At 39.6% G+C, this 14,614-nt stretch overlaps 2 protein-coding genes across 5 annotated transcripts; both read right to left on the bottom strand.

The window, feature by feature from the left end:
- Positions 1-643: 643 nt before the first annotated feature.
- On the bottom strand, positions 644-5,072 carry LOC141765164 (GTPase IMAP family member 6-like). The gene is made up of 3 exons (XM_074631156.1): positions 4,866-5,072; positions 4,595-4,666; positions 644-2,425 (listed from the first exon to the last, which is right to left on the bottom strand). Exons 1-3 carry the CDS (start codon positions 5,065-5,067, stop codon positions 1,494-1,496), a joined length of 1,206 nt encoding a protein of 401 aa, XP_074487257.1. The 5' UTR covers positions 5,068-5,072; the 3' UTR covers positions 644-1,493.
- A 1,198-nt stretch (positions 5,073-6,270) lies between these two features.
- LOC141764141 (GTPase IMAP family member 7-like) lies at positions 6,271-14,311 on the bottom strand. 4 transcript variants are annotated; one of them, XM_074629117.1, is made up of 3 exons: positions 14,162-14,288; positions 9,379-9,490; positions 6,271-7,225 (listed from the first exon to the last, which is right to left on the bottom strand). In XM_074629117.1, the coding sequence occupies exons 2-3, from the start codon at positions 9,470-9,472 to the stop codon at positions 6,450-6,452; spliced, it is 870 nt and encodes a 289-aa protein (XP_074485218.1). In that variant the 5' UTR covers positions 9,473-9,490; positions 14,162-14,288; the 3' UTR covers positions 6,271-6,449. The 4 variants fall into 4 exon arrangements, with proteins under 4 accessions (XP_074485218.1, XP_074485219.1, XP_074485217.1 ...); XM_074629118.1 differs by lacking the exon at positions 14,162-14,288 and adding an exon at positions 13,877-13,944; XM_074629116.1 differs by lacking the exon at positions 14,162-14,288 and adding an exon at positions 9,659-9,776.
- Positions 14,312-14,614: the final 303 nt, after the last annotated feature.

Here is a 14,614-nt window from a genome sequence, read left to right as displayed (position 1 = left end):
GAGTCTTTGAAAACATGGCCCAAACCTGTCTATTGGACAAAAGGTTAAAATCTTGATGTGAAGGTTGCAAATCTGAATGATTTACAGTATGTAATGAAAATACACTACTTAACTTAACTTGTACAAAAAAGCAAGCAAAAATAATGGATAGTTTGAATGTGAAAAAACTGTATTTTGTATTACCATTATGTATTAAAACTTAACCTGCCTGAAACAAGCTCACCACTGATTATTATGTGTTACACCCACATGTCACTTTACAACCATTTCATATTTCAGAAATGTAATTCAGCTTCATCACTACATTTAGCAGCTAAAGCACCCGTACTTTGATCAATATGTGGTTGACACAGACTGGCCTACAGTTCACCATTACACTGCCTTTCTTGGTCATTTAGTTGTAGATGGTATGTGCTGGAGGGATGTGGTGGCATAGTGAGGGGTTGCAGTGAAATGTGATCGACCCAGCGGACGTTTACCATTGTCTCTCATTTCCTTTAGGGAAGTGAGCTCGTAATGTTACTAATAATAAAGCGAGGGGAAACAGCACATCACAGTTTAAATAGGGAACAGTAATTCATCTGCATGAATATTCTATTTGAGCAATTGTAACATTATGAAAGTATGAATCGTGCAAAAATAATGTATTTACAAATTTTATGAGATCTATAGCACAATATGTCAATACATTCTTACATTAGGAGTTAGACTGTTTCTCATGATCCAGAAAATATCTGTTCAAGTCTCCATGTGGGTTTCATATATAAGCTCCAAACAATAAATGAGTGAAAAGAAAACCAACAAAAAGAAAAAACATTTCATACCGTTTGTTTACTGACAGCATTAAATTCACATATTTCTGTTATTGCAATGTTGTGTCAAAACATAATAATTTTGCAAGCAGAATGCAGAAAAGGCCAAAACAGCATAATTCATTGATTAGTTCTGAACAGTAAATAGGTGCAATAGAGTGCTACAGAAATGAGTCCAATTTTAGCACTTCGGTTCCCTTGTCTGGAAGTCAATGGTTTTTTAATGGGTTTTTAGATGCCTGAAATAAGGTCTGTAGTTAACACAAGATGATATTAACGTTTTGTTCTATGGTATAAAATACATCAATAAATATCCCACATGTGAATTTTGAAGCCTTAACGTGTCTTAAAAAAGGCGGTTGCTAACAAGTGGTTAAATGAGACTACTAAACATCATCACGCCGACTCGTCTGCCTTCACAGCCTTGTTGTGTATACTCGCGCTCATGCGACCGTGGTGCAGTTCGTTTATAGCCTTAACGTTAGCTTTTTACTTCTGGCGATTGCATTTACACTTCAAAAATCATAAAAGTGATACTCATTTGTGGAGATTATGTTGCTGATTAAAACGTGCAAGTATCATAAACGTTTGTTTGCCACAGAGCTTATTTTCTGCAATAATCCAAAACCATTACATCACATACTGCAGATGGATCAACATGTCCTTGTCGCCTCCGCCTAATTACACTTGAACATTTGCTTTGGCTTTGCATCTTATGCCCTTCCATATGCAAAAGGCAGCTAAGCCACATAACACTCCCAGGACGAGCACAGGAGCTCCTAGAGCCAAAGCCACCGTGGTGTCGGCTCCCACCGCTATGACCACCCCAGCCACCACCAACACAACGGCAGCAGCCGAGACCACGTATATATTCTTCCTTTTCACCTTTTTCTCCTTTGCTCTCTCTTTCTCTTTCTTCTCCCTCTCTGCATCCCATATTTTCTTCTCCTCCTCTTTCTTCTCTTCCTCCTCTTGCTGCTTCCGCTCCTCCTCTTCTCTCAGCTTCCTCTGGGCTTTCTCGTACATCTCATTGGTGTAGTGTTTCCCGCCGTTATCCTGTATCATTTCCTTGATCATGGTGACCAGCTCATTGACCTGCACACGGTCCTCTGCGTCATTGTTGTTGAAGGCGTGGTACCTGCGTCCGAATGTGATAGAGAGTCTCCGCAGCTCCTTGCACTCCTTCAGAGCATTGTCAGCTTTGGCCTGGTCTTTGCATGTAAACAGCATGATAGTGTACATGGAGGCATCGTCTCCAAAGTTGTCCTGGATCCACTTCACAGCGTTTCTTTCCTCCTCGGTGAACCTCACTCCGAGCCTGATCACCAGCAGGAAGGCGTGAGGGCCGGGCACCGACATCTTGACACACTCCTCTATTCTGATTTTCAATTCTTCCTCTGTGATGCCTGTATCAAACAGACCCGGAGTGTCAATCACCTGGACCACAGTCCCGTCCACTTCACCGCTCTGTGTCTCACAGTGTTGGGTCACAGACACGGGGCTCGGGTCCTCTTTGAAGGCCGCTCTACCGAGGATGGTGTTTCCTGACGCACTCTTGCCTGATCCAGTCTTGCCCACCAGGACTATCCTCAACCCTTCAGACAAATCCAGAGCTGTAACAGCAGAAGCAAAATAAATGTTGAGCACAAGGCAAAGGTGAATCCATTGTTTTTTTTTGGCGAGTTAGTCCACTAGTGTTTTGGTTTATGGGGGTTGTGTAGGTTGTGAAAGATCTCTTTGAATGGTGTATCTCCCTCTGGTATAACTTCTCTTTTGAGCTTCCTCTTTAAAGATAACCTGTTAGTAGCGCTACGGAGCAGGGTTTTTATATTTTTGTTTTGTGCATACCATAGGCTGTATAAAGATTGACGACGTGTCTCCACTTCCTCCCACTGTACAGACTGTGAGAGACTCACAGCTGCCAATCATATCGTCTCACCCCTTTTTATAGCATCAGATAACTGATTAAAACCAAACTTATCATAAAAATGTAGTACTTGAACATACATCATCGTATATATATATATATATGAGTCATTCTATAATTAGGGGTACATGTCATGTCCATGGGCTGTATTTATCAATTTTACTAAATATTCACATACCGGGGCACGTTTCTCTTTCATTTAATACAAAAAAGTCAACAGGTCCCATCATTTATTTTGCAGATAATTCATATTCTATACTGGAATTTGCTGTTTTTGTGCCGTCCCATTTGTTTTGCTCTTCAGATTAACACTAAAATACATGTTTTTGTATATAATTTTCACAATTATTTGTTCAGTATAATCATTAAAATATGAGAAGGGTGTTTTAAAAAGTATTTGGCTCATTCATGTACATTAAATCATCCACTTTGTGTGTGTCCGAGAAATCTGTCAACTGTTACCCGTTGAAAAAGCATCAAATAACTAATTAAAACCAAACTTATCATTAAAATGAATACTTGAACATACAACAGAAATTATACATAAACCGCATATATATATATATATATATATATATATATATATATATGCTATTCCACTGATCACGGCTGCCGCTCTGAACTGTGCTCACACGGCGTCATCATGGAATCGTAGCGCTCCCCCCCAGATTAACGCTGTTAGCTCTGTCAGTGTTAGCGTTGTTTGCACTGTTAGCGCTGTTAGCTGCGAGTCCCCGGCTCAGGGTCGTGTAGAGTAGGTAACACGCAAATTGCGAAACTCTTGCAAGATGATTAAGGTTAGGCATTGACCTTGAACGGTTGAGGTTAGAATAGGTCGTCAGGCAGCAAGTCTCGTGATAGTTTTTGCAAGTTTTCGCAATTTGCTGGCTCAGCCGTCGCCATGTTAAGAGCCTTGAGGAGGCAATAGATATGCTCTGAATTTCACAATGAGCACCTGTAAAGAGACGTCTGTGAAAATATTTACAGGACACCTCAAACAGCAAATAAGGTTGATTATTACTCTTTCTATTTAGATTTTTTTTGGATCATGGAGGTAAAACTTTACCCTAAAAAAGGTATTTTTATGTTTGTGACATCATCCTAATGTAAAATCTATGGGCCGAGTGTGACCACGCGGGCGGGGCAAGTAGGAGAAACACTGAAGCCCATGGGCTTGGCTTAGTGATTTTCATTCAAATGACGCCATCCTGCATTCCAGTATCATGATGTAAACTATTATAACAACCAGCGTTGCAAATGTTTTTATGAATAAGGAAACACATTCAACACGTCTGCTAGACCTCAAGGATACATGCAGTGTCTTTTGGTGAGAAACACGGAATGGACATAATTTAGGGCAGCTTTAATCCCTCAGGAAAGCATTCAATCACTAAACGCCTTGGAAAGAGTTGCAGGGCAACTGGAACCCAAATCTGTTCTCTGAATAAACTGAATACTTATGTTTTATTGTGGTGGAAGAACCCTTTCAATTAACTAACTGAATGAAAAACTCAACTCATATTAAAAGGTGCAAAAACTCACAAGTTAATAAGTCACTAATAAGCGATTATATCTGCAGTTATAGATGTTAGAAAGTCATGAACAAAAGATCATGCATTTTCCTGATAAGTTGTCAAAATAGAGCAGCTATAAAGATAGAGCTAGTAATACTAGAGAAGAATAAACATCAGACAAAGGGATTTTTCACAACCTGGCAACCCCAAATGTGTTACTGATCTGAAAGCAACAATAAACCATGTCATTACATTAATAAAGTATTTGTAAATTGTTCCTTGTTAGAAAGTGGTATACAGATATATGTATGTCTAATTATTGAGACAATGAATGAGCATACCGTCAAAGTTATTCAGACCACACCCATCAGACCGAGGCAGAGTTTTCTGCTTCTTTTCTCGCAGTGGTATTGCTGTGATATGAAAATATACCATTGAGACAAGAGAAAATACATTATTAGCCAATGACATCATTATCAAGGTCTATGCTTTTACGATTTCCCTCTTGTGCTCTTTCCAGCATCACAGCATCACAGTAAGTGTTACATCTTACAGTAATCAAAAGATCAATGCTTTTTTATTTTTTAACATAAGTCAGATTGATTGTCTTACCTTCAGCCATTACGTCGGATTTACCTTCTCCAGTTCCCTGGTGGCCAAATGTCTTGTTCCAGGCCTGAGTTGCGAACTTAGACAAGCTCTGTGGCTTGACTTTAGACATTGGTTTTCTGGGAAACGTCTGGAAGCCTGGCCTGTGCACAGGGGGTTTCCTATTTCCTTGTATTGTCTTTAGTTTGCATCTGAAAATGTGCATCCTCAAAGAGGCTGTCCACAGTGTGTGTGAATGCTGAACAGGTTTGTGTATGGGCACGGCTGGTATGTTTCAGAAAGTGTAACCACAACGCGAGAACAGCATTCAAGCTCTTTAACTAATAAACATTAGGTTATCTTATTATAGCCACATAATGAGGCCTGGTTGTTTAAAAGGGAGGAAACAACAAAACCGCCAGAGGCAATCACCACATCCTTTCATTGCTCCCATCAAAACATAAATATCTTAAATATATCTTTACAGCGCCAACAAATATACCAAAAACAATGGATAACCTTTTAAAATAGGTAGACCTATCCGCCATCACTAATGCAGATGTGTATTTATTAGGGCTGTCAATCGATTAAAACATTTAATTGCAATTGATCATATGATTGTCCACAGTGAATGACAATGAATCGCAAATTAATCACACATTTTGTATCTGTTCAAAATGTACCTCTACAGGGAGATTTGTCAGGTATTTAATACTCTTATCAACATGGGAGTGGACAAATATGCTTGCTTTATGTAAAAGTATGAATATATTTATTATTGAAAATCAATTAACCACACAAATCAATGACAAATATTGTCCAGAAACCCTCACAGGTACTGCATTTAGCATAACAAATATGCTCAAATCTTAACATGGTAAACTGCAGCCCAGAAGGGAAAAACAGCTGTCAGTGTGTCAGTGTGCTGACTTGACTATGACTTGCCCCAAACTGCATGTGATTATCATAAAGTGGGCATGTCTGTAAAGGGGAGACTCGTGGGTACCCATAGAACCCATTTATATTCACATATCTTGAGGTCAGAGGTCAAGGGACCCCTTTGAAAAAGTCCATACCAGTTTTTCCTCGGCAAAGTTTTGCGCAAGTTTGCAGCCTTATTTATCCTCCCAAGCTAGTATGACATGGTTGGTACCAATGGATTTCTTAGGGTTTTTAGTTTCATATGATGCCAGTATCTTCACACTAGCTTTAAAACTGAACCTGCTACAACCTAAAAATTGCAAGTTGCGTTAAAGAAATAAGCGGCGTTAAAACAAATTTAACACGTTAACTTTTACAGCCATAGTATTTATCTGTCTAAAACACAGATCTTTCTAATATGGTTAATATCTGGGGTCCTGAGCGAGTCCTGCATTGCTGCAGCATGAGCAAAAAATGAAAAGAAATCAGCGATGAATGCAAGGAGAAGTACTGTAAACTGAATTTCAGACTTTATTGTAAAATGTTTTTAGCCCACACAATCCCATACAACATGCATTTCAATTCAAGATTTAGTAAACGGCAACTACTTGTTTCAACCATTATTTATTGCCTCTTTTTCTTCCATGACCTTTTTTTGTCACAGGTCCCACAACTACATAAACATATCTATTGTGCAATTAAAAGTCCAAGTGCTCCACCAATTGCAACGACAGCATATGCGGGGTAAAATATGGTTCCAATAATTCCCAAGGAAGCATAAGCTACCTTTTTAAACAAGGCCCTCATTTTCTCCTCCTCTCTGATCCTCTCTTCCTCAAGTTTCTCCTGGGCTCTCTGGTACATCTCATTGGTGTAGTGACTTCCTCCGTTGGACTTCACCATTTTCTCTATCTTCTCCAGGAGCTCTCTGACCTGGATTCTGCTTCGTCTCTTGTCATTGATGAGTGAATGGTATCTTCCTTCGCACAGGTTTATCAGTCTTTGTAGATGTTTGCTCTCTGCCACGTAGTCCTCCACAGATTTACCCTCTAGCGAGTCAGCATGTGTAAACAGGACTATGGTATACATGGAAGAATCTGAGCCATAATTATCCTGGATCCACTTCACAGCTGCCCTCTCCTCATCAGTGAATCTTGACTTGAGACTGATCACTAACAGAAAAGCATGGGGTCCAGGAACTGACTGGTCAATACACTCCTCAATTTTTAACTTCACTTCTTCTTGTGTGTTGTCTGTGTCAAACAGTCCTGGGCTGTCGATGACAACGATGTTCCTGTCACCATCGTTGACCTCTTCTCTTTGACAGCCTTTAGTCACAGACTCAGGGGATATTTCCTCTCTGAAGGCATTTTCCCTCCCCAGGATGGTGTTTCCAGAAGCACTCTTTCCTGCTCCGGTTTTTCCAACCAGAATGAGTCTCAGGTCTTTCAGATGTGTCGAACCTGTGGACAATTAATGGTGTCAATAATTAAAATAGTTGATTTTAGGAGGTGTGTTGTGCATGTGGGAGGTTTGATTGTTTAAATGTTAAAAATATTTCAAATGATTTGTCAATGATTATTGATAAAATGAATTAGTGAATGAATGAATGAATGAATGCATGGTTGGATCAAGAATGTAACTATGTATTCCCATCGTCAGTTATAAGGAGCCGATACATCGCTAGCTTTAACTGAACAGCTCAAAACAGGAGCGTGCCTGTGCTCCCTCAGCCCTATGTTCCCTCAGTTCAGGGCCTCCGCCGGTGCCATGCCATTTTTCCGACAGCCCAGCCCAATAGACTGAAAAATGTCCCAATGGACCGAAATCCCATTTGTCCGACAGTCCGTTATTATCTCGAAAAAAAACACCCATTGTCCCGAAGTCCCATTGCTCAGAAAGTACAGCAAACGCACGTGCACAGCACAGTCCTGATCTTTTTTTTCTCTGGTGAAGGCATGTCCCGCCCTATTCTAACTCTGATTGGCTTACCCTGATATTCTTACCCTAACCCAGTGGCTCCCAATCTGGGGGGCGGGACCCCTAAGGGGGCCCAGAGTTATAAAATGGGGGGCGCTGCGAGAGGAGGTTTGGGAACTGAACGAACCCTTAGCTCACTCCACATACCTAAACTTAACCAACCCAACCAACAAAGGCAAGAAGTAGACTACTAGCCAGTCTGCCTCTTATCAGATATTGTTAGTGCGATATCTCAAAACGTTGTAGACAAATTTGAACATGAGCCAGGGATGATGCTGAGGGAACATAGGCTTGACCCCCTGAAGACACTGATTGCTAAACTACGGTGACCATATTTTTAAACCCCCAAACCGGGACCCTTCAGTGTACCGCACGCTCATGCACACGTATATTCATGCACGTGCATATCCACATGCTAATATGCACGCCTATGGTGCATGCATATGAGCGCGTGCGTGTGATCAGAGAGGAGGCATTATTATAGGTGGGTGCATTAGAGGCTGTGACAATCAGGCCTTATCACATTTACTACTTTCACCCATGGATGTATAAAGAGAACTGGATACAGCATTGGAGGCGGGACCCTGTTCATTCCTATGAAAGTTGCTCAGTGGCGCATGATGCCAAAATAGCTTGAGTTTTTCAGGTAGGTAGCCTTGCTAACGCTAGCTGAGAGTCTTCAGCCACTAGTGTTTTAACTTAAGCTATATAGCAAACCACATTTAATTAAAAGTAAAGGAAACATAGCGTTGTATTGTGCTACTTTTCCCTTGTAAAAGCCGCTATTTGTGGCTATTGCCACAAATAGCGGCAATATGCACTATTTGTGACAAGAAAGTGGCACACAGCAGCCACACGAGTAACCTCTTTAAACATTGAAAAACAACACACTTAAGTTTAAGTGGAACAAAAACTGTCCGACAAAAGACGTCACGTTGCAGGAGAGTTTTGAGAGAGGTAAAGCAAGGCAAATATCCAGGTACAGGTAGAACCATTAATAGTTTGTTATTGCTGTGTCTGTCTGTCTACCCCAAATTCCTAAACATCATTATCACAATCTCATTTTTAATTTGAGTGTTACATGAGTTTCAACTTTATAATCATGTGCACAACAACAGTAAAGAAGTCATTGGCAATGAAAATCTTGGATCTCTCATTAAATATGCAGCCTATTAAAAAAAGGTAAATCATGCAAATGAAAGCAAAATGACAATCTAAGACATAAAATAGTGTATAAAAATATAGGGCTTAAATATAAACATAAATTAAATGTAAAATAAAGTAAGCTAATAAAAATGTGTGGAAGACCGTTACTGCAAGTGAATGCAAACAGTCACAGGTATGTGTGTCATGTGATTTGCCTTTAAGTGTAATGATATGTTTGTCTTTTTCTAAAGATTGCCATTATTTATAAAAAAAATAAATAATCACCTACCAATATAAGAAATTATTAGTATTGGTAAAATTGGAACAAAGTATCAGTATTGTATTGAAGTTAAAAGGTTTGGTATCGCCCATCCCTACTCAACAGATAGATGTATGTTTTTGACTTGTCTGATAATCAGTATGAGGGCTCCATATCTTTATCTCCAAATCCTGCCGTGCCAGTGACATTGTGTCCTTTTAGATGACGTACCTTTGTGTTGGTTTTGGCAGTGAGCAGTTTCACCAAATAAAGTGACCAGCACAAGCAGGGTGCAACCTGGGATCCAAGCTTTTCCTCCCAACATCTCTGTAACAGCTGATCTCTGTCAAAAACAAAATAATGAAAATGATTAAAAGAAATTTCTCAGGTAGCAATTAAATGTTTTGATTAAAACAGAAGTGATAAAATAAATGGTACCCTGTTTGGTTATATATTCAAACAATGTATTTAAAGCCCTCTTCTTATCTTAAAAGAGACATTGTTTACATACCTGTACAAGTGTTTCCTCAGCTGTCTGATATGTTGGCAGGTGAATAGATTCTTTTAAGGCACAACAATCAGCACACACCCAACTGTCTAACTGCCTGAATAGTTATGTGTCAGATATGGGCTTCTCTTTCACATCACAAGATCTAGTTTCATTTCCTGGAAAACAGCACTGAAACCAAAGCAGGATCCATGAGGAGGGAGTCATCTACTGGTGGCAGGAGGAATGGCATTGGTTCAGGTTACAGAAATGTGTGTGATTGTTGCTTTGTTGCTAACGTTAGACTAGGTTTTTCTGTAATGACATAACATAACCAACAAACAACACAAATAAATAAACAACTGAAGGTGAAACCAGGGCTTTCTCATGCATCTCAAAGATTTGTGAATCACTTTTCTTAAAAAGCAATGGAAACTTTACATGTTTTAATGTAAAAAGGTGACAAATAAACTAAAAGTTGTAGTATTAATCCAGACATTTAAGTGGGACAAACATTTAGAGAAAGAAAAGATCTAATGTTTTTTGTTTGTTTGTCAGCAGATGGTTAGCTTAGCTTAGCATGACTGCCTGTCTGCCTCCTCTTCCATAAGTATATACTATACTTTTTTGGTCTTCGAAGCTTCAGTGAGAAATATTCTAATATATTCAAAGCTTAGGGACAGCGCCGCTGCAGCACTACTGTACACACAACACCTCTACACAAAGCAAACACTAATATCCATCTGAGAATAACGCATTATAATTCATGTTGAATATGAATAATGAATAATATTGTGGGATTATTCCTTATTTCATGGGCTATTTGGGGATTTATACATTATAATTATATACTTATATATAACAAAACAAAAAATGAAGCATTCAAATACTGATTTTGAGGTCGATCACCATGGCAACAGTTGTAGCTTGCTGGGTTCAAAGTTACAGCTAAAGATAAATTGTATCTCACCAATATTTTTAAATATTACAGACAGCTTAGCATGTGTCTGTCTCACATATAAATAAATGGTGAACATACAAAAGCCATCGAAGCTTTGACATAAAAAAAATAAATGAATGAAATTAGCAATAAATGCCAGATCTGAGCTGAACTTCAGACTTTATTGAAAAATGTTTATAGAGCACATAATCACATATAGAGAAACAGATGTATGTAGCACGTTCCCAATTCCCAACAACAAACAAAGCATGCAAACTGATATTCCAATTTAAGATTCAGGACTCTAAGGAGTAAACGTATCTATCGTGCAATCATAACCTTGAGTGAGTGCAAGTGCTGCACCTCCTATCATGAGAGGATTTGAGGCAAATAACATTCCTGTTGCAACAATACCCATGGAAGCAACAGCCATCACTTTACACCAAGCACGTTTTTTCTCCTCCTCTCTGATCCTCTCTTCCTCTTCCTTCTTTCTTCGCTCTTCCTCCTCCTCCCTCTTTTTCCTCTCCTCCTCAAGTTTCTTCTGGGCTCTCTGGTACATCTCATTGGTGTAGTGTCTTCCTCCGTTGGACTTCACCATTTTCTCTATCTTCTCCAGGAGCTCTCTGACCTGGATTCTGCTTCGTCTCTTGTCATTGATGAGTGAATGGTATCTTCCTCCGCACTGGTTTGTCAGTCTTTGTAGATGTTTGCTCTCTGCCACGTAGTCCTCCACAGATTTACCCTCTAGCGAGTCAGCATGTGTAAACAGGACTATGGTAAACATGGAAGAATCTGAGCCATAATTATCCTGGATCCACTTCACAGCTGCCCTCTCCTCATCAGTGAATCTTGACTTGAGACTGATCACTAACAGAAAAGCATGGGGTCCAGGAACTGACTGGTCAATACACTCCTCAATGTTTACCTTCACTTCTTCTTGTGTTTTGTTTGTGTCAAACAGTCCTGGGCTGTCGATGACAACGATGTTCCTGTCACCATCGTTGACCTCTTCTCTTTGACAGCCTTTAGTCACAGACTCAGGGGATATTTCCTCTCTGAAGGCATTTTCCCTCCCCAGGATGGTGTTTCCAGAAGCACTCTTTCCTGCTCCGGTTTTTCCAACCAGAATGAGTCTCAGGTCTTTCAGATGTGTCGAACCTGTGGACAATTAATAGTGTCAATAATTAAAATAGTCGATTTTAGGAGGTGTGTTGTGCATGTGGGAGGTTTGATTGTTTAAATGTTAAAAATATTTCAAATGATTTGTCAATGATTATTGATAAAATGAATTAGTGAATGAATGAATGAATGAATGCATGGTTGGATCAAGAATGTAACTATGTATTCCCATCGTCAGTCATAAGGAGCCGATACATCGCTAGTTTTAACTGAACAGCTCAAAACGGGAGCGTGCCTGTGCTCCCTCAGCCCTATGTTCCCTCAGTTCAGGGCCTCCGCCGGTGCCATGCCATTTTTCCGACAGCCCAGCCCAATAGACTGAAAAATGTCCCAATGGACCGAAATCCCATTTGTCCAACAGTCCGTTATTATCTCGAAAAAAAACACCCATTGTCCCGAAGTCCCATTGCTCAGAAAGTACAGCAAACGCACGTGCACAGCACAGTCCTGATCTTTTTTTTCTCTGGTGAAGGCATGTCCCGCCCTATTCTAACTCTGATTGGCTTACCCTGATATTCTTACCCTAACCCAGTGGTTCCCAATCTGGGGGGCGGGACCCCTAAGGGGGCCCAGAGTTATAAAATGGGGGGCGCTGCGAGAGGAGGTTTGGGAACTGAACGAACCCTTAGCTCACTCCACATACCTAAACTTAACCAACCCAACCAACAAAGGCAAGAAGTAGACTACTAGCCAGTCTGCCTCTTATCAGATATTGTTAGTGCGATATCTCAAAACGTTGTAGACAAATTTGAACATGAGCCAGGGATGATGCTGAGGGAACATAGGCTTGACCCCCTGAAGACACTGATTGCTAAACTACAGTGACCATATTTTTAAACCCCCAAACCGGGACCCTTCAGTGTACCGCACGCTCATGCACACGTATATTCATGCACGTGCATATCCACATGCTAATATGCACGCCTATGGTGCATGCACATTAGCGCGTGCGTGTGATCAGAGAGGAGGCATTATTATAGGTGGGTGCATTAGAGGCTGTGACAATCAGGCCTTATCACATTTACTACTTTCACCCATGGATGTATAAAGAGAACTGGATACAGCGTTGGAGGCGGGACCCTGTTCATTCCTATGAAAGTTGCTCAGTGGCGCATGATGCCAAAATGGCTTGAGTTTTTCAGGTAGGTAGCCTTGCTAACGCTAGCTGAGAGTCTTCAGCCACCAGTGTTTTAACTTAAGCTATATAGCAAACCACATTTAATTAAAAGTAAAGGAAACGTAGCGTTGTATTGTGCTACTTTTCCCTTGTAGATACAATTGCGGCAATATGCATTATTTGTGACAAGAAAGTGGCACACAGCAGCCACATGAGTAACCTCTTTAAACATTGAAAAACAACACACCCTGCAAGTTAAGTTTAAGTGGAACAAAAACTGTCCGACAAAAGACGCCACGTTGCAGGAGAGTTTTGAGAGAGGTAAAGCAAGGCAAATATCCAGGTACAGGTAGAACCATTAATAGTTTGTTATTGCTGTGTCTGTCTGTCTACCCCAAACTCCTAAACATCATTATCACAATCTCATTTTTAATTTGAGTGTTACATGAGTTTCAACTTTATAATCATGTGCACAACAACAGTAAAGCAGTCTTTGGCAATGTAAATCTTGGATCTCTCATTAAATATGCAGGCTATTAAAAAAAGGTAAATCACGCAAATGAAAGCAAAATGACAATCTAAGACATAAAATAGTGTATAAAACTATAGGGCTTTAATATAAACATAAATTAAATTTAAAATAAAGTAAGCAAATCAAAATTTGTGGAAAACTGTTATTGCAAATGAATGCAAACAGTCACAGGTATGTGTGTCATGTGATTTGCCTTTAAGTGTAATGATATGTTTGTCTTTTTCTAAAGATTGCCATTATTTATAAAAAAATAAAATAAATCACCTACCAATATAAGAAATTATTAGTATTGATAAAATTGGAACAAAAAGTATCAGTATCGTATTGAATTTAAAAGGTTTGGTATCGCCCATCCCTACTCAACAGATAGATGTATGTTTTTGACTTGTTTGATAATCAGTATGAGGGCTCCATATCTTTATCTCCAAATCCTGCAGTGCCTGTGACATTGTGTCCTTTTAGATGATTTACCTTTGTGTTGGTTTTGGCAGTGAGCCGTTTCACCACATAAAGTGACCAGCACAAGCAGGGTGCAACCTGGGATCCAAGCGTTTCCTCCCAACATCTCTGTAACGGCTGATCTCTGTCAAAAACCAAACAAAATAATGAAAAAGATTAAAAGAAATTTCTCAGGTAGCAATTAAATGTTTTGATTAAAACAGAAGTGATAAAATGAATGGTACCCTGTTTGGTTATATATTCAAACAATGTATTTAAAGCACTCTTCTTATATTAAAAGAGACATTGTTTACATACCTGTATAAGTGTTTCCTCAGCTGTCTGATATGTTGGCAGGTGAAGAGATTCTTTTATGGAACAACAATCAGCACACACCCAACTGTCTAACTGCCTGAATAGTTATGAATCAGATATGGGCTTCTCTTTCACATCACAGAATCTAGTTTCATTTCCTGGAAAACAGCACTGAAACCAAAGCAGGATCCATGAGGAGGGAGTCATCTACTGGTGGCAGGAGGAATGGCATTGGTTCAGGTTACAGAAATGTGTGTGATTGTTGCTTTGTTGCTAACGTTAGACTAGCTTTTTCTGTAATGACATAACATAACCAACAAACAACACAAATAAATAAACAACTGAAGGTGAAACCAGGGCTTTCTCATGCATCTCAAAGATTTGTGAATCACTTTTCTTAAAAAGCAATGGAAACTTTACATGTTTTAATGTAAAAAGGTGACAAATAAACTAAAA

The sequence above is a fragment of the Sebastes fasciatus genome, chromosome 3, assembly GCF_043250625.1.
Source record: "Sebastes fasciatus isolate fSebFas1 chromosome 3, fSebFas1.pri, whole genome shotgun sequence".
NCBI lineage: Eukaryota > Metazoa > Chordata > Actinopteri > Perciformes > Sebastidae > Sebastes > Sebastes fasciatus.
The sequence above is the reverse complement of the archived record's forward strand: the minus strand, read 5'-3'. Positions and strand labels throughout refer to the sequence as shown.

Excerpts from the sequence above, each read along its gene's own strand:
- LOC141765164 (XM_074631156.1), bottom strand. The coding sequence starts at position 5,067 with ATGCACATTTTCAGATGCAAACTAAAGACAATACAAGGAAATAGGAAA. Across the intron at positions 4,667-4,865 it reads ATCCGACGTAATGGCTGAAG|CAATACCACTGCGAGAAAAG; the intron begins GTAAGACAATCA and ends TTCATATCACAG. Across the intron at positions 2,426-4,594 it reads TGGTCTGAATAACTTTGACG|CTCTGGATTTGTCTGAAGGG; the intron begins GTATGCTCATTC and ends CTGCTGTTACAG.
- LOC141764141 (XM_074629115.1), bottom strand. The coding sequence starts at position 13,970 with ATGTTGGGAGGAAACGCTTGGATCCCAGGTTGCACCCTGCTTGTGCTG. Across the intron at positions 11,736-13,876 it reads CTGCCAAAACCAACACAAAG|GTTCGACACATCTGAAAGAC; the intron begins GTAAATCATCTA and ends AATTGTCCACAG.